This window comes from Pan paniscus, chromosome 6 (assembly GCF_029289425.2).
Source record: "Pan paniscus chromosome 6, NHGRI_mPanPan1-v2.0_pri, whole genome shotgun sequence".
In the NCBI taxonomy this organism is placed as follows: domain Eukaryota; kingdom Metazoa; phylum Chordata; class Mammalia; order Primates; family Hominidae; genus Pan; species Pan paniscus.
In genome coordinates, this window is record NC_073255.2 from 176075719 (window position 1) to 176099655 (window position 23937).

General features: G+C 39.6%; 1 protein-coding gene across 6 annotated transcripts in view; it reads left to right on the forward strand.

Moving 5' to 3' along the window:
* Positions 1–23937, forward strand: part of UBN2 (ubinuclein 2) — an 80452-nt gene that overhangs the window by 45089 nt on the left and 11426 nt on the right. For 5 of the 6 annotated variants that reach the window (XM_034965067.4, XM_034965070.3, XM_034965068.3 and 2 more), the window contains 8 exons: positions 383–496; positions 1017–1160; positions 3186–3236; positions 6419–6461; positions 9095–9145; positions 10114–11664; positions 20342–20573; positions 21002–21094. In XM_034965067.4, coding sequence (XP_034820958.2) covers positions 383–496; positions 1017–1160; positions 3186–3236; positions 6419–6461; positions 9095–9145; positions 10114–11664; positions 20342–20573; positions 21002–21094 — 2279 coding nt within the window. The remainder of the gene's footprint in view (positions 1–382; positions 497–1016; positions 1161–3185; positions 3237–6418; positions 6462–9094; positions 9146–10113; positions 11665–20341; positions 20574–21001; positions 21095–23937) is intronic. The other variant, XM_034965069.3, reaches the window with a different exon arrangement.

Below are 23937 nucleotides of genomic sequence, written 5' to 3' on the forward strand. Positions count from 1 at the left end.
ATTGAGTATTTTGTAAATGGCACTCAGTTGCTTTGCAGTCAGAGACAAAAGGTGTCTGTTGATTGATTGTATGGAGGTGATCAAGCAAGAGCTGACACTGGTGAGAGATTTCACAACCCCAGCTTGACTGACTGTGGTTGAACACAAGTGTTTTCTGACCTAAAAGATGAATGTTGGTGCCTTTACATTATAATCTGAAGTCCTTATTTACCAAACTACTTTATAACTCCTTTCAAATTTGAAGTATTATGTGGAAAGGTAGATTCCGTCTTTACCCTCTCTTTCAACATTCCATTAAGCAATTCAGCAAGTATTTATGGAGCATATTTTATAGGCAGTGTTGGGTTATAAGTTTGTTTTGTAAAGTGTTTTTCATTTTTAGATTGCAGACAGATGAAGAAAGAGAAAAAAATGGATCTGAAGAGGATGATGATGAGAAACCAGGAAAACGTGTCATAGGACCAAGAAAGAAATTCCACTGGGATGACACTATCAGGTAAGATTTAATTAGTTTTCACTTTTAATATATAATGCAGAAGTAAGATTCCTCATTAAAAAAATCTATAATAAATATAAAACTAGATTGGAAGCAACCAAAGATTAGTGTGTAGGAAAAAATTATTCAAGAGAAGATTAATTGTGCTCTAATATCCTCAGAGTATTATTGCTTTTATTTTCATATATACTGTAATACTTTTTACAAACTAATCTAATAATGGTGTAAGTCATACTGGTTTCAGAAGGTGAAGTACTTTCAACATATTTCTTCTTTAGCCTTCTTTCTCAATAGTATTTCTATATCCCAAGTAGAGAACCATCCCTTTCAATCTTTGGTGCTTTGATTAAAGATATCAAAGGAAATTGTTTCATATTGCAGGTTTGACTGTGGTGCAATGAATGATATATGTTAGAAATTGTTTATGTTATTTTCTGAATTTTTCACATAATCTGTATTATTGCTGCCAAATGTATGTTCTACTAAAAAAAGTTTCAAATTTAATTTTCAATCTGTTTAGAACTTTGTTATGTAACCTTGTTGAGATCAAATTGGGATGCTATGAGTTAGAACCAAATAAAAGCCAGTCTGCTGAAGATTATCTTAAGTCTTTTATGGAGACAGAAGTGAAGCCCCTGTGGCCTAAGGGCTGGATGCAGGCAAGGTAAGAAATGTGACTTACTGGATTTTATTTTATTTTTTTATTATTGCTGTTATTAAAGATATACATACACATACGTGACACTGATTTTGCTAAGAACCTAATATATTCAGCATGCTGTCTAGTCATCTCAGATGATCCTTGCTTTGAAAACCTTAAGCACTTAAATGACAAAACAGTCGCGCACACACAGAGATAGATGTAAAGGTGATATTTTACTGAACACTTTTTTTTAACACCCAAATTTGCTAGTAGAGAAAAAGAGAAGAGGGAAGACTCCCAGATGGTTATGAAGTTTGGGAGAGGAGCTTTATAGGGGTAACATGAAGATGAGGAACCTGATATGGGATTAGAGCATAGGAAAAGAGACACAGCCTTAGATTCTATTCAAAATAGTCAGTGTAGAGGCCGGGCACAGTGGCTTATGCCTGTAATCCCAGCACTTTGGGAGGCCAAGGCAGGTGGATGACCTGAGGTCGGGAGTTCAAGACCAGCCTGACCAACATGAAGAAACCTTGTCTCTACTAAAAATACAAAATTAGCCGGACGTGGTGGCGCATGCCTGTTATCCCAGCTACTAGGGAGGCTGAGATAGGAGAATCGCTTGAACCCCAGAGGTGGAGGTTGTGGTGAGCCGAGATCGCACCATTGCACTCCAGCCTGGGCAACAAGAGCGAAACTCCGTCTCAAAAAAAAAAAAAAAGAAAAAGAAAAAAGAAAATAGTCAGTGTAGGCCAGATGCAGTGGTTCACACCTGTAATCTCAGCACTTTGGAAGGCCAAGGTGGGAGGATCACTTTGAGCCCCAGGAGTCTGAGACCAGTCTCAAAAAATAAGTAAATAAATAAGAAAATATTCAGTGTAGAGAGATATCTCAAGAAACAAAGAGTCGCTCTGTTTAAAGTCTCAAGGGTTAAGAATGTGGCCCGTTGCGGTGGCTCACACCTGTAATAGCAGCATTTTGGGAGGCCGAGGCTGGTGGATCACCTGAGGTCCGGAGTTCAAGACCAGCCTGGCCAGCATAGTGAAACCCTGTATCTACTAAAAATACAAAAATTAGCTGGGCGTGGTGGTGGGCACCTGTAATCCCAGCTACCCAGGAGGCTGAGGCAGGAAAATCACTTGAACCCGGGAGGCAGAGGTTACAGTGAGCCGAGATTGCACCATTGCACTCCACCTGGGTGACAAGAGCAAAACTCTGTCTCAAAAAAAAAAAAAAAAAAGTCGCTGGGCACGGTGGCTCACGCCTGTAATCCCAGCACTTTGGGAGGCCAAGGAGGGTGGATCACGAGGTCAGGAGATTGAGACCATCCTGGCTAACACGGTGAAACCCCGTCTCTACTAAAAATAGAAAAAATTAGCCGGGCATGGTGGCGGGCACCTGTAGTCCCAGCTACTCGGGAGGCTGAGGCAGGAGAATGGCGTGAACCTGGGAGGCAGAGGTTGCAGTGAGCTGAGATCATGCCACTGCACTCCAGCCTGGGTGACAGAGCAAGACTCTGTCTCAAAAAAAAAAAAAAAAAAAAACGAGTTAAGTAAAAATTAATAAACTTGGCTAGTTCAACCCATGATCTTAATTAAATTGCTCCATCTTCTATCAACAGAAAAGATCTGTTGGCCAGGTGTGGTAGCTCACCCATATAATTTCAGCACTTTAGGAGGCCAAGGGCCACAGTGAGAGGATTGCTTGAGGCCAGGGATTCAAGACCAGCCTGGGCAGCATAGTGAGACCCCTGACTCTGCAAAAAGTTTTAAAAATTAGCTGGGCATGGTGGCACACACCTGTAATTCCAGCTTCTTTGAAGGCTGAGTTGGGAGGACCATTTGAGCCCAGGAGGCCTAGGTTATAGTGAGCTATGAATAAAACTCTCCATAAAATAGATTATTGAGTATACTGTACCATTATAACTTTTACTTGGTAAATAAGCAGTAATAGTCTATTGAAAATTAAATTACTTTAAAAAATAAAACAATTATGTTATTATCTGCTATAAAGAAAATAATAATTGTGTTCTTTAAATTTTTCCAGAATGCTTTTTAAGGAAAGCCGGAGTGTTCATAATCATCTTACTTCTGCTCCGTGAGTAAATGCAGACTCCAGATTGCTTCATTTATTCACATTATGTGCTTTAGTGAACAAAAGTATCATTTATTAAATGCTAGTTGGAATAGGACTTAAAAAGATCATTTTGACCATTGACTATTTAGACTTCAGAACACACTTATCTATTGAAATAATTGTCAGGGTACTCTCTAAACACCTACTAAATCCACACTGTGACACATAATGGCCTGGGATTCTGGTAGTAGGGAAGCATGAAGGCTCAGGGATTTTCCTTTGTTCCTGGGCCTTCTACCTGCCAGTCTTTTTCTCCACCTCTTAACGTCCATTTGCATTTGTAATCTACAGCCCTCTGTGTCCTGAGTTTACCAGGACAGATCCATATGCACACCCACCCTCGCTGCACTGCGGAGTGTTTTATTCCACAAAATTAACCTATTCTTGAGGTCTTCTGTTCAAAACTGTGTATTTCCTTAGTGATGTGATTACTAGAGAAAGATCTTTTATCCCCTCCACATACAACAAAAAGGCAAGTTTTTTCTGTGGTCACCTTTTTGGTTGAATATTGGTCAATTCCAGAACAGTTTTATTTTTCCCTACAACGTAGGGCTACTTCTCTGTAGCCTGCAAGGGTGGCATTAACGGTTATTAAAGCCAGGCACAGTGGCTCGCGCCTGTAATCCCAGCACTTTGGGAGGCTGAGGCGGGTGGATCGCTTGAGCCCAGGAGTTTGAGACTGGCCCGGGCAACATGGCGAAACTCCATCTCTACAAAAACTACAAAAATTAGCCAGGCATGGTGTGTGTGCCTGTAGTCCCAGCTACTCAGGAGGCTGAGGTGGGAGGATGGCTTATGCCAGGGAGGCGGAGGTTGTAGTAAGTGGAGATCATGCCACCGCCGTCCAGCCTGGGGGACAGAACAGACCTTGTTTCCAGAAAAAAAAAAGGGGAGGTTATTAAAATATAAAATTAGCAAGTTACTGAGAATTTACTGAACACTCTAATTCAATATTCTGCTGAGAGGTCTGTTTAATATCTTTTGGGCAACATTATAAAATTCCTACTCTCCTTGTATGCAGTTATATAGGAATTTTTTAGTTTTTAGGAAGGACAGTTCATTATTATGGTTGACCCTTGGAACAACACGGGAGTTAGGGATTTCACCCCCTCATCCCACACAGTCAGAAATCCATGTGTAACTTTCAACTCTCCCAGAACTTCACTGCTAGTAGTCTACTGTTGACCTGAAGCCTTACTGATAACATAAATAGTTCATGAACACATTTTATATGTTTTAGGTACAGTATACTGTATTCTTACAATAAAGTAAGCTAAAGAAAAGAAAATGTTAATAAGAAAATCATAAGGAAGAGAAATTGTATTTACTATTCATTAGGTTGAAGTGAATCATCATAAAGGTCTTCATCCTCAGGGGTCAACTGTATATCAGAGATGCATTGAGTTGGTTGTGGTTTTTGGTTCTTACTGTTTTTTTTAGTATAAATTCTAAGTTGTTTGGTTTCATATATTACAGGTTTACTTTGTTGCAAGAGTTTTTGTTGTCTTTGAAATAAATTTTATGTACATATGTATATGTTTGTGTCAGTGGTATTTTCGGCTTTAATTTCCCTATACAGTAGTCCCCCTTATCCTCAGACAATATACTCCAAGATGCCTGCAGTGGATGCCAAAACTGCAGACAGTACTGAACCCTACATAGACTATTTTTTCCTGTACATACATTCCTATAATAGATTTTAGTTTACAAATTAGGCACAGTAAGAGATTAACAACAATAATAAAAGAGAACAGTTTAACAGTATACTATAATAAAAGTTATGTGAATGTGGTTTATCTCTATTTCTGGAATTTTCCATTTAATATTTTCAGACCTCAGTTGACCACAGGCAACTGAAACCGTGGAAATTGAAAACTGTGGATAAGGGGGGCTACTGTAGTTCTAAAGCCATATATACATTACAATTCAGGTACAAATAATGCATTCCTTTAATTCTAAAGGTGTTTACAAAAGATGTCTCCCTCTCTGTCTCTCTCTGGCTTTTTTTTTTTTTTTTTTTTTTTTGAGATGGAGTCTTGCTCTGTCGCCCAGGCTGGAGTGCAGTGGCACGATCTCAACTCACTGCAACGTCCATCTCCCAGGTTCAGGCAATTCTCCTGCCTCAGCCTCCTGAGTAGCTGGGACTACAGGCGTGCGCCACCACGCCCGGCTAATTTTTTGTATTTTTAGTAGAGACAGGGTTTCACCATGTTGGCCAGGCTGGTCTCAAACTCCTGGCCTCACGTGATCCGCCTGCCTCAGCCCAAAGTGCTAGCATTACAGGCATGAGCCACTGCACCCAGCCTCCTTCTCCCTTTTTTTAAATAGCTTCATTATTATCATTAACTTTGTGTTTTGTTTAACTTTGTGTTTTGTTTTGTACCAGAAAGTAGGAATCTATGGGATAAGTGGGCCTAGAGGTCGTTTCCCTAAATGGTCTTCATCAAAAAAAAAAACGTAGAAAATTACTGTTGCCTAAATGAAGTTGTAAATTGACAGTTGTAATCAAGATTCTTGTTAATCTAATTGATGACATTTTAGCCAAGTGAAATAGGCAAGGTGAAGTATTTTAGCTTGTCAACAATTTAATTATTCAACAAACATTTGAATACTTTGACTTACTATGGAACTTGTTCTTTTTTTCATCTTCAAACTTTTTCTTAGTTTTCCAAAAGTTTCAAGATTCCATAGTAATTTTTCTCGCCCTTTTTCTCCCTGTCATTTTGACATTTTTTATTTGAATTTTTACATTACAAAAATTTTTCTTTAAAAGCTCAGGGTTTTTTTTGTTTTGGTTAAGTTAAATCTCATTCACACCTTCTTGGCATGGTTTAATTTGAGCCTGCGGTTCCTTGAAGCTCTTTTTTGGGGGGAGTTATTTTAAGGTTTATTTACATTTAATTTTTTAAAAATTGTATTATCTACATTTCATGTTTTACTAGTTGTTTGGCCTTTCAATTAATCTGAATTGGGGAAAATGTTGCTACATACTTCGTATAAACTGAGCACTTAAATACGGTTCCTTCAAAGAGCTTTCCAAATAGCAGAAGGAATTATTTACCACGTAATTACAAAGCTATATAACTTTCTAATAAGCAATATAACTGCTACTGAAATAGCCTTTTAAAATCTTTTTATCTTAGGGCAAAGAAAAAGGTGATTCCTGCACCTAAACCCAAAGTAAAGGTAAGTACTGAAAATATTTAATTAGTTATAGTTGGTGAATGTTGAAATACATTCCTAAGATGAAAAAGATGTATGGTATTTAGCAGAGGTCAGTAGGCACTATAAGATAGATGTTTTCAACTTCATAATAATCTTAGTACTTTTGTATTTGGGAGAATAGATTCCTGTGTAGCAGTGGGGAATATGCATACACCAATTGTAAAGCTTAACTTTATTAATACTTGGAAATGCTAGGTAAAATACAACAAATATTCTTTCATAGCATAGGTGAGATTGAAAAATACGTAAGAAAAATTCATAAGACCAGAAACAAAAAAGGAGCTGACAGTGTTAATCTGTCGCTTACACTTTGGTTGCCCTTGGAGGCATTTGGCACTTTCTACCCATCACTTTATGGTTTCTTTTTACGTTTCTTCTCAGAGCGTAGCAGTTAGGGTATTCTTGGGCTTGTACAGGTTAAAACTTGGGATGAAATCTGTGTAAAGCTGGACCTTCAAACAATAACATCTTTAGTAAAAGAAAGGACTAGAAAGAAATCCAGCAACCAGCAGAGACATTAAGTGGCTGTCTTGGACTGGGTTCTGGTTTGGGGGAAGAATGTCCTTGCTGAAAAATTTTCTTGGCTTAGGAGTTTAAGTTACACTACCTCTACAATCTGAGAAAACCCCAAGCTGAAAAAGTAACTTGGTTACTGGATTAGTAGTGACCCGGGGCCACTGGCAAAAGCAAATTCTCTCTGGTATAATGTGCCCTCTTCAGAGGCCTCAAAGGCATTCCTCCTATAAACCATGTCAGACCTGAGCTTGCAGTCTGAAATACAGAATACATGAGAGAATAAGTTACTATGAGTGAGATTCAGTAGGAACAATAAACAGCAGTTAGATCCCTAAGACGGACAAGTAGTGCACTTATGGAATTTAGTACACAAAATAATTTTACTGAAAAATTTTTAATATTTAGAGAAATAGAAAAGGGAATAAAAAATATCCTATCAAAATGGACAAAGTAGATTTGAAAGAGAATCAAAATATAACCTCTAGAAGTAAAAACTATAATCATTTGAAATTAAAATTTTAATGAAAGCTCATACTCTTTAGGTTTTACACTTTGCTCCATAGCCTTTGTCTCTTTGGTTTTTGTTGTTGTTGTTGTTTTTAATAGATGAGGTTCTTTGCTTATAAGATTGTGGCCAGATGGTCATTATATATTATTCTGTGGCCTTCCTGACTTTTTTGGTGTTAGAGCCTCTTTAAATGCAGGGTAAATAGTCTTCTTTTTCTTTTTCTTTTTTTTCTTTTGGAGACAGAGTCTCACTCTGTCACCCAGGCTGGAGTGCAGTGGTGCGATCTCGGCTCACTGCAACCTCTGCCTCACAGGTTCAAGCGATTCTCCTGCCTCAGCCTCCTGAGTAGCTGGGACTACAGGCGCACACCACCATGCCTGGCTAATTTTTATATTTTTAGCAGAGACGGGGTTTCACCATGTTGGTCAGGCTGCTCTCTAACTCCTGACCTCGTGATCCACCCGCCTTGGCCTCCCAAAGTGTTGGGATTACAGGCATGCGCCACTATGCCCAGCCAGTAGTCCTCTTTTTCTTAATAGCCTACTTTGTCTTCAATAATATTGAGCCAATCTTTCATTAAATCTGTTGAATTTAGATGTTGTTTTGACACTTGACTTTATTTTTATTAGAATACTAAAGTCTTAGTACCCTCCATAAAGGATTGGTTATATTTTGATACATCTATTCAAACATATGATTAATAGAATAATAGGATAGGAAATTTATTAAATTCTGATACTGGTTGTGTTAGGATGATATGGGGGAGTCATCAGTTTTTTTGTATGTTTCCTTCTCTATGATTAAATTACTTTTTCAGTTTCCCAAAATGGAAAAGCTATACTGTTAATGTGGTTTTTTTCTACTGTAACTCCCCATACTGTTTCTAGTTATAAAGGTAAGATAAGGAAATGCCTACAAAAGAAAATGCAAATAACCTGGAAAAGTAAGGAGAAAAGTAAAAGTATCTATAAATTTCTCCTCAGTCAGAGAATAAAAGCTCTTAGCTTTCTAGGACACATCTTCCTTCCCTTCTTCTGAAACTCTGTTCCTCCCTCCCTCCCTTCCATTCGTCCATCCATCCATACATCCATCCATCTATCCAATCAGCTATCTATTTATTTAGTCTTATATATAAATGGGATAACCTGCTTTTTTGACTCAGTTATATATCCTGAACAATTTTCTCTGCCAGTATAAATCTGCACACTATTCTATTAGAGTGGATTTAATGGTTTTATAAATAAAAATTAATCAAAAAGTTATTTTAAAACAGCAGTTTTATACTAGTAATACTTCCAATATTGGGATACATTTCCTACCTGTTATTCTGTACTTTTTATAATGGAATTTTCACTAATCATGTAAGTGGATGGCATATCAAAACAAACGTGTTTCATCTGCATTACTCATTCTTCTTAGCAGACATTTGTGACCTTAATGCAGTTACACTTGTACTTCCAATTGGTAGTGAGGTTTTTAATCAGGGGTTTTAGAGTAAAAGCTTAGAAAAAATACTAAGGAAGTTAGAGTGTAACAGTATTCTTAACAGCTTGCTTATGTAATACCTTAGGAGGTGATGGTAAAGACCCTTCCTCTCCATTCTTTCCCCACTATGCTTAAGGTAAGTGCTATGGTTGTATAAATCAGTATGTAATATAACACTCTAGGTTTGTTTGGGTTTGTTTAAGAAACTAATTGAAGAGACTTTGATATGACTTTTATGTAATAGGCTTTTGCTTCTCAGTCTTAAAAATAAAATGAGTCAAATACTTTTATCTTTAAAAATAAATAGTTGCCTTTAAATTATTTTGCTCTTTGAATATTATAAACTGTGCTCTAGTTCTTTTTCTTAAATATTAAGAAGGTTGATTATTTGAGAAACAGACTCTAACAACTCTTAGGTATTCAGAGTTGTAATTCTTAATACCCTTGTTTTCTTAGCATAGAGCCCTGCTCACAGCGGACACTTAGTGGATATATATTGAATAAATGACAAATGAATAATTTACAAATAAATTACAGATTCACCATAATAAATAGCATAATTTATTTATGCTTGGATTGAATCATCTGCCACTTTGACGTACCAGTTTTTCTATGTACTGGCTGTAGGGTAGCTGCAGGACAGGGCATACAAAGAGGCAGAAATGCATGGAAGCAGAAAGTGAAGGTCAGCCTCCTAGCAAACCATCCCAGACGAGAGGGGGAGAGTCTTAATATAAAGGCAGAATTTATTCTGAGTGCAGGGGAATAAAAAGAGAATAATCTGAACAGATGGATTTGGAGCAGGATTTGAAGATCTAATGCAGGTGGGGGAGGCTCATCAGTAATGTAACTAGTATATGAATGTTCCTTCCACTTGGTGTTAAGTATGACAGCTATGTGCAATATATCAGATACTTTGTCTTGTGAGGACAGCTCAGTTAGGAGCTCTGTCATCTCAAAAATTATTTTTGTTTTGATAGTCTCTGAAGATTTCCAGTAGAAAAACAATTGTAATTGTCATGAGAATCTTTTAGTTATTTAAAATTAACTTTGTAATTTTTTATTCACCATTTCTATTTTTTTCCATATGATGCTTTACATTAGGAGTGTAGTCCAAAAAAGGACCAGAAAACTCCAACATCCCTGGTGGCTTCGGTTAGCGGTCCTCCAACGAGCTCCAGCACAGCTGCCATTGCTGCAGCTAGCTCTAGCTCTGCACCAGCCCAAGAAACCATCTGCCTCGACGACTCACTAGATGAAGACCTTTCTTTCCATTCACCTTCACTGGATCTTGTTTCTGAAGCTTTAGCGGTTATCAACAATGGGAACAAGGGCCCTCCAGTTGGCTCAAGGATAAGCATGCCAACCACAAAGCCTCGTCCAGGACTGAGAGAAGAAAAATTAGCAAGTATCATGAGTAAGCTGCCACTAGCTACTCCCAAAAAACTAGATTCTACTCAGACTACACATTCTTCAAGTCTTATTGCTGGTCACACAGGGCCAGTACCAAAGAAACCCCAGGATTTAGCTCATACTGGCATCTCTTCAGGCCTTATTGCTGGTTCTTCCATTCAGAACCCTAAAGTTTCTTTAGAACCTTTGCCAGCCAGGCTACTTCAACAAGGACTTCAGAGGTCAAGCCAGATTCACACTTCTTCCTCTTCACAGACCCATGTCTCCTCTTCTTCCCAAGCCCAAATTGCTGCCTCTTCTCATGCTCTGGGAACATCCGAGGCCCAAGATGCTTCTTCGTTAACACAAGTAACAAAGGTGCACCAGCATTCAGCTGTCCAGCAGAACTATGTGTCTCCATTACAGGCCACCATCAGTAAATCCCAGTCCAACCCCGTCGTGAAGTTAAGTAATAATCCCCAACTCTCCTGTTCCTCCTCACTTATTAAGACTTCAGATAAGCCACTTATGTACCGCCTTCCCTTATCTACCCCCTCACCTGGAAATGGTTCTCAAGGGTCCCACCCCCTGGTTTCTAGGACAGTACCTAGCACCACTACCTCCAGTAACTATTTAGCCAAGGCTATGGTGTCACAGATCTCCACGCAGGGTTTCAAATCTCCCTTCTCGATGGCTGCCTCCCCAAAACTTGCCGCATCTCCCAAGCCTGCCACATCTCCTAAACCCCTGCCCTCGCCTAAGCCTTCTGCCTCACCCAAGCCCTCTCTGTCAGCTAAGCCTTCAGTATCAACTAAACTTATTTCTAAATCTAACCCAACTCCCAAGCCTACTGTATCCCCAAGTAGTTCCAGTCCAAATGCACTAGTTGCCCAGGGTAGCCACTCCAGCACTAACAGCCCAGTCCATAAACAGCCCAGTGGAATGAACATCAGCAGACAGTCTCCCACCTTGAATTTATTGCCCTCTAGTCGCACTTCAGGCCTTCCACCTACAAAAAATCTTCAGGCCCCCTCAAAGCTAACAAACTCATCATCCACTGGAACTGTTGGGAAGAATAGCTTGAGTGGAATTGCAGTGAATGTACCTGCCAGCAGAGGTAGCAACCTTAACTCAAGCGGAGCTAATAGGACTAGTCTATCTGGGGGAACAGGAAGTGGAACACAGGGTGCTACCAAACCATTGTCTACTCCACATAGACCATCCACTGCCTCAGGGTCTTCAGTGGTAACAGCCAGTGTGCAGGTATGTATGTTCTGTACGTCCATGTGATAAACTATAAGATTGTATAATGTCGTCTTTCTTGTGGGTAACTTTAATAAGCTTTTTATGATATGTGGATTGTTCTCAATTGGCTTATTACAGCCTGCGGCCATGGAATGTTGCTGATGCTGACATCACAGTGACAGGCACACTTGTAGTTGAGGTGTTTGTTGGGATATGGATTTTTTTTTTTTAAGTAACAAAGGTGCACCAGCATTCAGCTGTCTGACAGAACGATGTCTTCATTACAAGCAACCATCACTAAATCAACTTTAAAATTATTTGAAAAAACAAAACTAAAATGGCTTATTTCAAACTTTCTCTCTTATCAAAGTCCAGAACAAAGTAGTAACTTAGGAATTTAACGAACATTCGCTTAGCTCTTCCCTTCCCTTTTTCTCCTGCCAATTTTCTTATTTTTAAATCAAATTTATACATTCATGTTATTTTTTAAATCATTTATCTTCTCGAAATTTTTATTTTGCTTAATTTTGTAGTTATATATAATTTTCTATGTCAAATTAGTGTCAGTCGCCCTTTTATACCACAGTTTTCCCGTTCGTGAATTTTTAGTTTAAACTTACCTCTCAATTAGCTGAGTGCCTCACTCAAGCAATCTTTTCAAGAAGGGTAGCCGGGCATGGTGGCTCGTGTCTGTAATCCCAGCACTTTGGGAGGCCAAGGCAGGAGGATCACTTGAGGTCAGGAGTTGCACTCCAGCCTGGGTGACAGAGCGAAACTTCATCTCAAAAAAAAAAAGGGTAGCATAAATGCTATTTTACCTTAGCTCATGTACACCTGTTAATTTCTTTCTGTGCTGTCACACTTGAGTAGGCATAGCCTTCTTGGGGCACTAACTGTTCCACTCCCAATTTTGTAAATACTACTCCACTGACTCTTGCTTAGTATTTAGGATTATGGAGAAGTCTGAGACCATTCTCAGACTCTTTCTCGTTCTCTTTTTGTTCTGTTATCATTAATGTGTTTTCTCTGCCTAGTTGTCATTAATTGTATACCTAGAACATAGTAATAGCTTTCCATCTCAGAACTGGTTATTTATTTTAGATCAAGAATATTTTATTGTATTATGTGTCTGATTACTGTTTCTGATCCATTTATCGTAAGTTTTTTGAGAACTCTTTATTATATGTATATTTTTTATTTTTCCCTAAGACAGAGTCTCGCTCTGTCGTCCACGCTGGAGGGCAGTGGCACAGTCTTGGCTCACTGCAACCTCCACTTCTCGGGTTCAAGAGATTCTCCTGCCTCAGGCTCCCGAGTAGCTGGAATTACAGGCACCCGCCACCATGCCTGGCTAATTTTTGTATATGTATTTATTATTATTATTATTTTTTTGAGACGGAGTCTTCTCTGTTGCCAGGCTGAAGTGCAATGACGTGATCTCGGCTCACTGCAACCTCCACCTCCCAGGTTCAAGCAGTTCTCCCTGCCTCAGCCTCCTGAATAGCTGGGATTACAGGCATGGGCCACAATGCCCAGCTAATTTTTGTGTTTTTAGTAGAGACGGTGTATTGCCATGTTGGCCAGGCTGATCTTGAACTCCTGACCCCAGGTGATCTGCCCACCTCGGCCTCCCAAAGTGCTGGGCTTACAGGCGTGAGCTACCACGCCTGGCCTAATTTTTATATTTTTAGTAGAGATGGGGTTTTACCATGTTGACTGGGCTGGTCTCAAACTCCTAACCTCAAGTGATCTGCCTGCTTCCGCCTCCCAAATTCCTGGGATTACAGGCATGAGTCACTGCGCCGGGCCTATATTTTATCTCTCTGTCTTCCATATCATCTTCTGTTATTGTTTTCATCTCTATGCCACTTCTTTGTATTCTGACACTTTCTCAGATTTGTCCTTTATGTTAATGATTTAGTTTCTTTAACTTTTTTCCCCTGAAAGTAATATATGTTCATTGAAGGCAAATTTAGAAAAAAGAAAATAAAAATCACCTATTAATCCAATACTGTTTATGCTTTGTAGGTACTTTTTAAGACTTTTTTCAACAAAATGTGTTTTGTATAATATTTCGTTTTTTAACCGGCAAAAAAAAAATACCATTTTATGATATGCAAGTTCTTGGGTTCTTAAGTATTCTTTGAAAACATAACTTTTATTTATTTATGGAATTGTGTTGTCTAAGGAAGTGCTCTTTGTACTGCCTCCTATTTATGTGGAACAGGAACATGTAATGAGAAGAGTTTCCCCTTGCTGTATGTCAAGGTTTCCTGCTGTTCAATATAGTCTAAGGGTTGATATTCAATATACATTGTATATTCAAATCATCATTCTGCTACTAATGTAGGCATAGGAATGACTGGATGCCAGAATTCTAATGTAGAACAAATTCAGCTAACTGGTAATTCATTAATTGAAATCTAGGATTAACTGATGTTTTATGTATGTACATTTACTTTCATCAGAAATAAAATAATAAAAACATTGATACTAGGGATTATATGTTAAAATGTATATGGAGATGGATGAATAAAGGCCTTCCCTTATGAAAAAAAAGGTATATGGAAGATTGGAGTTAGTCTGCATTACTGTTTATTAAATAGTTTACTCTTCTTAAAATTAATTCTTAATTTGATCAAAGGAATAAGTGAAAAGATAGCATAAATGGTAGTTCCCTGCCCCGTATCCTCCTCCTAGGGTTAACTACTTTTAACTCTCTCAGCATTTTCTTCTTTTTGTTTTTAAATAATAATAAATGGAAAACTCTTGATTTTATCAATTTTATAAAAAATTGGGGAGTTATTTCTGGAATTAAAAATTCATTTTTATTTTCATTTGCTTCATTTTCTTTGAACTTAAGATTAAATCTTTCTTCATCCTTTGTCATCTCTACAGTCTGTCAGTTCTATTTTGTTCCCAAAGATCTTCCTGTATTTCATTATTTATTGCAAAAGAACCCCTATACTGTCTAACAAATAATTGGTTTGTCAGCATGAAGGTTACTTGGCAAAGTATGAGTTTCTGAAGACTAACTACTCCCTCCTGGTTTTCTTCCTCTCCCAAATGGCTTTATGATTTGGAGACTGAAGTGTTCCTGCCTTCATATCTGATCTTTTTTTTTTTTTTTTTTTCTGTCTTACTGGTTTGACTGAAGAAAACGTTAATAATTGAATAAGGTCATTTCTACCCTTTGGCGAAAGTAAGGTTCTTTTTGTTTTAACATAGCGTCTCAATAAAGTCTTACCAGCTATCTTGTGGCCTCTAGAACCTGTCTATAGCTCTCCAACACTGAAAACAGAGTTCCTATCTATGCCTGTAAAGCATTCACCTTCTGTCTGAAAGGCATCTGTGGGTGTCTGCTCATTTGCAGAGTGAAAATGACAGGTCCTTTAACAAATGGCAAAAGTTAAACTCCTTCTGGGTTCAGGTTGTTAGCTCTGCTTGCTTTCTGTTTAATAACTTTCCACACAGGGGTTTCCTCCTCTTTCTTACCCTTCAACTTACTGATTTTCTGTGAATCCTGTCTTTGCCACTTTATAATTCCAAACATCATTCATTCATTAAGCAAATGTTTATTGAGTGTTTACTATGTGCCAGGCACTCTTCTAGGTGCAGGGGATATAGGGATGAACAGCATACTCACGCATATAGTCTAGGTAGGAAGACAAGGAAAAATACAGGTTTTTTCAAAATGTGGTAAATGCTGTGAAAAAATTGTAGGATAATATGATAAAAGTGATTGCTGCTAACGTAAAAAAGGTTAAGAAGGTTTGAGGAGGTAATGTTTGATTTGAGAATTGAATGAGCAGAAGCCAGCCATGTGTAGAGAAGAGGGGGAAAATAGTTCAGGCCAGAGGGAACAGTTGTATGAAGACACTGAGATGGAAAAGAGCCTGAAGTGAAGGCCTGCATGGCTGGACCATGGGGAGAGAGTGGTAGGTGATGAGATCAGAGAGAGACCAGAACCATGTCATAGAGGACCTTGTGGACCACAGTAAGGACTTTGGATTTTATTCTCTGTGCAGTGGGAAGCTGTTGGAGGTTCTTAAACAGGGGACTGGTATGGTCTGATTTGCATTTCAAAAGTTTACTCTGGGCGTTGTGGGGATAGGGGACCAGTGCACTCACCAAAGTAGAGTATGTGGTTTAAAAAAAAATTTAATTGCGGCCGGTCGTGGTGGCTCATGCCTGTAAACCCAGGACTTTGGGAGGCCGAGGTGAGCGGATCACGAGGTCAGGAGATTGAGGTCATCCTGGCCAACATGGTGAAACCCCATCTCTACTAAAAATACAAAAATTAGCTGGGTGTGGTGGCACGTGCCTGTAGTCTCAGCTACTTGAGATGCTGAGGCAGGAGGATCACTTGAATCCTGGAGTTGGAGGTTGCAGTGAGCCGAGATTGCACCACTGCAGTCCAGCCTGGCAACAGAGGGAGACGCCATCTCAAAAAAAAAAAAAAAAAAAAAAAAAAAATTCCCACTATGGGAAGAGCAAGGATTCCCTTCAATGTTTTTTCCCCTGGGAATAAAATGTAGAGGTCACGGAAAGTATTTTTGATTATGGGGCATAATCTGGAACTATTTACCTGCTTCATGCTGACTTCTTGTGCATGATCCCAGATGATACCAACATTGGAGTACCCCACTGCTGAAAGGTCTCCATCTTTTAGGATAGAGAGATTTGCAAATACCCATGTCACATTTAGATTATCTGATGCTTCCATTTATATTTATAAACAAATTAAAGTGGATATAGAAGTTACTTGAAAGTGTAAAATGTTAGACAGTTACGGCATAGTATCACTTTTTTGCTATACTTGAGTTATTTAATTTTGGAAATTGCCCTCCCTAATTTACATTTTGCTTTTTTTTTTTTTTTTTTTTTTTGAGACAGGGTCTCACTCTGTTGCCCAGGCTGGAGTGCAGTGGTGCAATCTTGGCTCACTGCAGCTTCCGCCTCTAGGGTTCAAGCAGCTCTCCTGCCTCAGCCTCCGAGTACCTGGGATTACAGGCAGACGCCACCATGCCTGGCTAATTTTTGTATTTTTAGTAGAGACGGTGTTTCACCATGTTGGCCAGGCTGGTCTTGAACCCCTGGTCTCAGGTGATTCACCCAACTCAGCCTCCCAAAGTGCTGGGATAATAGGAGTGAACCATCGCACCTGGCCCTCATTTTGCATCTATTTTAATGCTTCAATTACACTCCTTCAGAAAAGCTTTAAAAGATTCCTTTTATTAACAGTATTTAATGTTCCTCACTAGGGAACTCCAACTGGGGCACACAGCCTTGGAGACTCTTTGTCATCCCAAGACTGCAGTAGAATTATGATTAGAAGAAGCAACTCTGGTTAAATTTTTTTTTTTTTCCGAGACAGAGTCTTGCTCTGTTGCCCAGGCTAGAGTGCAGTGGCACAATCTCGGCTCACTGCAACCTCTGCCTCCCAGGTTCAAGCGGTTCTCCTGCCTCAGCCTCCTGAGTAGCTGGGATTACAGGCATGTGCCACCACACCTGGCTAATTTTTGTATTGTATTAATGGATTAATTATTGTAATTTTGTATTTTTAGTAGAGACCGGGGTTAGTAGAGACCACCACGTTGGTCAGGCTGGTTTCGAATTCCTGATCTCATGATCCGCCCACCTTGGCCTCCCAAAGTGCTGGGATTACAGGCATGAGCCACCGTGCCTTGCCAACTCTGGTTAATTTTTAAGTTGATGCAGGATCTTTTCTTTCCCAGTTGCATTAAGATACTATTATTTCTAACTTGGTAATTTTTTCCTAAATGCACCCATTTTATATATTGTGGTTGGCACAGTACAGGAAAAGACAGGCAAATAAGAAAAACTGTCAGGTTCAAACATGGAGTGGTGAAGATTTGTACTTAAGTGTAAGAGCAAATTTTGGTAAAAAAGAAAGAATGGGTTTGTTGACTATAATGTTATCATTTTATAATGCCTGAAAACTAAGGTTTCAGGCCTAAGGGACTGGAAAGAATGGAATTCCCTGATGAAAGCAGTTGACAGAAGATGGGGGAACCCATTGGAGAAGATGATTTCAGCTTTGGATATGTCAAGTTGGTGCTAGATATTCAAGTGGAATTATTCACTTAACTCTCAGATATGCAGGATGGAAATTGAGATGAGAGGCCAGAACTACGGATATAAATTTCAGTTGTAAAATTTGTTATTTTTATTAACAAATAAAGGAGAACAGGGGAGGGAGGCAGTTAAAGAACCAGGAAGAAGGCTGCTTGCGGATATTCTTCATTTGTTGAGCAGTGGTGTAGCCTCTTAAGTGTATAAATATATGTAATGTTATGTGGCATGTGTGTGTGGAAAGATTGTCTGCATTTTACTTATACATTAACTTAAGAAGTACCCCACCAGAAGCAAAAGGACAAAGATTTTTAAAATAATCAGTCCTTAATTAATAATGCTCATTGATACATGTAATAAAACTGGGAAGAGCTAACATTCATTAGTTATTTTTAAAATAGTCAACAAATTCCATTTTCCTGATCAAATTTAGATTTAGATGGACACGGTGGCTCACGCATGTAATCCCAGCACTTTGGGAGGCCGAGGCAGGCGGATCACTTGAGCACAGGAGTTTGAGACCATCCTGGCCAACATGGTGAAACCCCGTCTCTACTAAAAATACAAAAATTAGCTGGGCGTGGTGGCGCACGCCTGTAGTCCCAGCTACTCAGGAGGCTGAGGCAGGAGAATTGCTTGAACCCAGGAGGTGGAGGTTGCAGTGAGCCAAGATCGCAGCACTATACTGCAGCCTGGGCAACAGAGTGAGACTCTGTCTCAAAAAAAAAAAAAAAAAAAAAACACGGAAAACAAAAAAAATACAAATTTAGAACTGTTAAAGTTTTGACCAGGAAAATTTGGATTTGGTAAAATAAGGCTACAAAAGAAATCTCAGAATGACAGAAACTATAATAGATAATATATGATAATGAGAAAATTTGATTGTATCAACTCTGTTGATAAGTAAGTGCACATAGAAAAGAAAAATGTTGGCCAGGCATGGTGGCTTATGGCTATAATCTCAGTGCTTTGGAAGGCCTAGGTGTGAGGATCGCTGGAGTCCAGAAGTTGGAGGCTAGCCTGAGCAACACAGACCCCATCTCTACAAAAACATTTTGAAAAGTTAGCTGGGTCTGGTGGCACATGCCTGTCTGTAGTCCCAGCTACTTGGGAGGCTGAGGTGGGAGGATCACTTGAGCCCAGGAGTTTGAGTCTGCCATGAGCTACAATTGTTCCACTGCTCTCTAGCCTGGGTAACAGAGTGAAACCCCGTCTCTAAAAAAAATAATAATAAAATTTTTTTTAATAAAAAAGTCAAAATGGAAAAAAATGATTTAATTGCCATGTAGAAAATTGTTCAAAGAATTAAACTAGCTATAGGAATGTATTTGCCAGGCATTCTGGCTCACACTATAATTCTAGCACTTTGGGAGGCCAGCGCAGTGAGGAGATGGTTTGAGCCCAGAAGTTCGAGCCTAGCCTGGGCAACATGGTGAAACCCTATCTCTATAATAAATACAAAAAATGTTAGCCGGGTATAGTGGCATGTGCCTGTAGTCTTAGCTACTCGGGAGGCTGAGGTGAGAGGATCACTTGAGCCTCCAGGAGGTTGAGATGGCAGTTAGCTGTGATTGCACCACTGCACTCCAGCGTGGGCAACAGGAGACCCTGTCTCAAAAAAAAGGGGGCGGAGTTTGGGCAGGGGGAATATATTTAAGTAAGTTCTCTGTGAAAGCCCATCCATGTTGGCATATTTCTTATTTATTTTATTTTTTTAAAGTCCTCCCTGCAGTCCAAATATGTTAGCGTATATCTGATTTCAGTGTTTTTATTCGTAAACATAGCATCAAAGCCCAGGTAGGGGAGTGTGAAAACACTGTCCAATTTATCTTTTACCTCAAGGAGTGTAATTTCAGAAAAGTAATAAGGTGAAAACCCGCTTTCAGGAGTTAGAGACTAGAACTAAGGAAACTGAAGTCTGTCATTCTGTTTGATAATAAAAGGAAGACAAATTAGATAGTTGCTAGGAGTTGGGGAAGAGCTAGAATAACAGTGTGGTTATAAAAAAATAATAAGTTTCTGTGTATGAGAAGGCAGAGGAAACATGGAAAAGGTGCAGTACTAGATATTTATACAGGAAAGTTCTACACGGTGAGAATTCATGGTGTAAGTCAGGTGGTTAGCTTTGGAGAAGGGCAGGTGAGGCTCATGGCGAGGAAGAACACCTTGGCCTCGTCTCTCTAAGCTGATGTGATGACGGTAAAGGATACCAAGTAGGACCCTGAAAGCAGCAGTCTGCAGCAGCCACTGCAGGAAAGATGATGAGACAAATAGTAAAGTGAGCATTTTCAGAGACCGAGCTGAAATTGCATGGAATTACTTACTCATGGTTCAGGTGTTTGGGCTAGGAGGCAAAAGTGGAGGAGTGCGAGTGGAAGGTTGGGAATTAGTAGATTGAGAGAGTGCGTGGGTGTTCATGTAAGTGCCACTAAAATAACAGCGTCTAAGGAACCTACCGTGGTAATGAAGAGCCTGTCTCACAACGTTTCTGTCAGAGCAGATGTAAGGCACAGTCTTGCATCTGTGAGGATATTATAGAAAATAAATCAATTTGGGTTGCTTTATTTCTTATGTATTTTGACCCCTGGTTTCTGCACAGTCCACAGCAGGAGCATCATTATTGGCTAATGCCTCACCTCTGACTCTCATGACATCACCTTTGTCTGTAACAAATCAAAATGTGACTCCTTTTGGGATGCTGGGTGGCCTTGTTCCAGTGACCATGCCCTTCCAGTTTCCCTTGGAGATATTTGGCTTTGGAACGGACACAGCTGGAGTGACAACCACCTCGGGATCTACCTCAGCCGCTTTCCACCATAGCCTAACTCAGAGTAAGTGGGGCTCTTCTATTTGGTTGGGCTGTCTAGCTTGACAGAACAGGAAACCTTACAAATTTATTCTAATTAAGAGTAGTCCAGTTGGAGTTAATGAAGATTATAGTTTTTTTTTTTTTTTTAAGAAATGCAGTTTATATATATATAGTAAGTCAAATTATTGGACACTGGGGTTTTATATACAGTTTTTAAGCTATCAATACTACATTTCCATCTTAATGAAATTTTTAAGAGGAAGTCAGTTGTGTTGGGTTATGTGCATACACATACATTAACATAAGTAAATTTTTAAAAACGTGCTCTAGTCTTAGAAGGCCTTCGAAGTCAGGTGCTGTGCCTGCATTACATAAATCAGTTTTCATTTTTGAACTAAAAGGGCTCAAATCTGGATTTAAAGATGACTGACAAGTCTGTTTTCCTCTCAGATTTACTAAAGGGTTTACAGCCAGGAGGAGCTCAGCATGCAGCAACGCTTTCCCACTCACCTCTGCCTGCACACTTACAGCAAGCATTTCACGGTGAGAACGCCACCTCCTTCTTCATCTCTTTCTTATTTGTATAGGCTTATAGATATGGATTATACTTTTCTGAAAACAATGTGAATGGAATGGCAAAGATTGGAAAATGCAAATTTTCATAGACTGAATCCTCATTCCTCATTAGCAACAGATTCCTTTTAAGAGGAAGGAAATAGGTAAATGAGATCTGTAACATATAAAAAGAGCCTTTTTGAAGGTGTTTATTATGTGGAAATGATGACTAATCAGAGGATTCATAAGATAGTTAAAAGTTATGTACAGTAATGATAGTAGTTTACATTTATTGAAAGCTTACTAAATGCCACAGTCTTGTGACAGCTTACATGGATTAGCTAACTTAATCCTTACAGCAAGCCCCTGAATGATAGATGACGATCTCCATTTTACCAATCACGAAACTGAATCAGAGAGCTAAGCAGCTTGCCCAAGATAATACACAACTTGACCAGATAACAAATGCTTGATCTGAGATACAAACCCAGGAAGTCTGACTCCATGGCCTGTATTCTTAGCGATTAAATGTCTTGGCATTTTAGCGGAGATGAAATTAATATGATCCTGCCAGGCACAGTGGCTCACTCCTGTAGTCCCAGCACTTTGGGAGGCCAGGGTGGGCAGGTCACCTGAGGTTGGGAGTTTGAGACCAGCCTGGCCAATATGGTGAAACCCCGTCTCTACTAAAAATACAAAAGTTAGCCAGGCCTGATGGCGCATGCCTGTAGTCCCAGCTACTTGGGAGGCTGGGGCAGAAGATTTGCTTGAACCCGGGAGGTGGAGGTTGCGGTGAGCCGAGATCACGCCACTGCACTCCAGCCTGTGCAACAGAGTAAGACTCCGTCTCAAAAAAGAAAAATTAATATGATCCAAGCTGTATGCATTATGTCCTTGTAGGCAGCCAGATCGCTTTGAAATCTGACATTAGGCAGTCAGATTAGGCAATGTGCATAACACACTGGGCTCCAGCTTCTCGTTTTCCCCAGCAGTCTACCTCCATAGACACTGATATTATTCTGAAGCCCATTTTCAGGATCTTTTGAGCAGAAATAACTGCTTAGCTGCCCTCTTAACTTTGGAAGTTGACTAGGCCTCACTTTTTTTTTTTTTTTTTGGCCACTGCATTAAAAATGATCTTTGAACCAGTTTACCATTAACCACAGTGCAGAGATGGGAACTGAGGGGCAATCTTGAGGCAACAGATTGCCATTAATCCTCCGAAAGAACTAAGTGGTGAGCTGTCTCAGTCTTAACCTTGAGAATGAGCATAAAACCACAGTTGTGTAAAATGGGTAACACAGAGTCATGGCACAAATGTCAGCAATCCCGATCTTCCGAACTCTGACTAGTTTAAATATCTAAAGAGAATTTCCCTGTGACTAAAGCATGTCCCCCCCTGGGTGTAGACAGCTGCTTGGTATAATGAATCCAGCTGAGGGTAGTGTACTCATGGGCAGATTGGCATGAATGTGGCCACCTGCAAGGAATTAAACACGCAGGATTCTCGTGGCTCAAAAAGACCCCAGTGTTCGCTCTTACACGAACTATCAAATTTATCTATGCAGCACTGCTATTCCGGGGGGAGAAAGGAAATATGACTGTCAGTATTTTCCAAATAACTAAAGTTAAAAAGTTTAAAATTTTTCAACCAGGCGTGGTAGTTCATGCCTGTAATCCCAGCATTTTGGGAGGCCAAGGCAGGCGGATGGCTTGAGTCCAGGAGTTCGAGACCAACCTGGTCAACATGGTGAAACGCTATCTCTACAAAAAATACAGAAAATTTTCTGGACATGGTGGTGTGCACCTGTAGTCCCAGCTACCCAGGAGGCTGAGGTGGGAGGATCACCTACACCTGGGAGGTTGAGGCTGCAGTGAGCTCTGATTGTGCCACCGCACTCCAGTCTGGGTGACAGAGTGAGAGTCTGTCCCCCCCCCAAAAAAAAAAGTTTAAAATTTTTCCTTTAAGAAACATTTTAAAGTGTAAGTCACGGAACTTGAGGATCAGACTTGGATTTTTGAATTCCAGAACTGCCAGTTTGAGTAGGCTTGTTTGACCATCACTTTCTCTTGCTTGTAAACTGGAGACAACAAATGTTTTTTAATGACTTCATATGAGAATCTAATAAAAAATAATTGATTTAAAGCTTCTAGCTTGGCACCTGGTGCATAGTAAGAGCTCAGTTAATGTTGATTAATTTTATTTAGTCTAAAACAAAGGTCAGTAAAATTTTTCTATAAAGGGCCAAATAGTAAATATGTTAGGCTTTGCAGGTCATATGGTCTCTGTCACCACTACTCAACTGACCATTGTAGTGAAAAACAGCCATAAGGAGTATTTAAACACATGAGTATGACTGTAAATAAAACTTCATGTGCAAAAGCAGGCAGGGAATCAGATTTGGCCTATGGGCTGTAGTTTGCCAAACCCTGGTCAAATTTGTTCCTTTTCACCTGTGTATTTCTGCTATTCATGCCTCTTCCCTCAGAGTGAAAGATTTCCTTCTCCTGTCCTTTGCTGTCAGGCATGGGTTGTCTTTGAGGCCTCATTTTTCTTGCTAAGGCCATGACCTGTTGGAGACTTTCTCCATATTCTGTTGGCTTTCCAAGTCATTGGGCCTTACCCTTGCCCTGATATCCCCCTTTCCTCTCCTCCTGTCCAGTTTTTGTAGGTAATTTAGTTGAGGCTTAAATGAAGTAATCAACATTTTTTCTGCAAGCATTTAAACAGCAGTATGTAAAAATAGAAATTATTTTGAGCTGGTGTGGTGGCACACACCTGTAGTCCCACTACTTAGAAGGCTAAGGCAGGAGGGTCTCTTGAGCCCAGG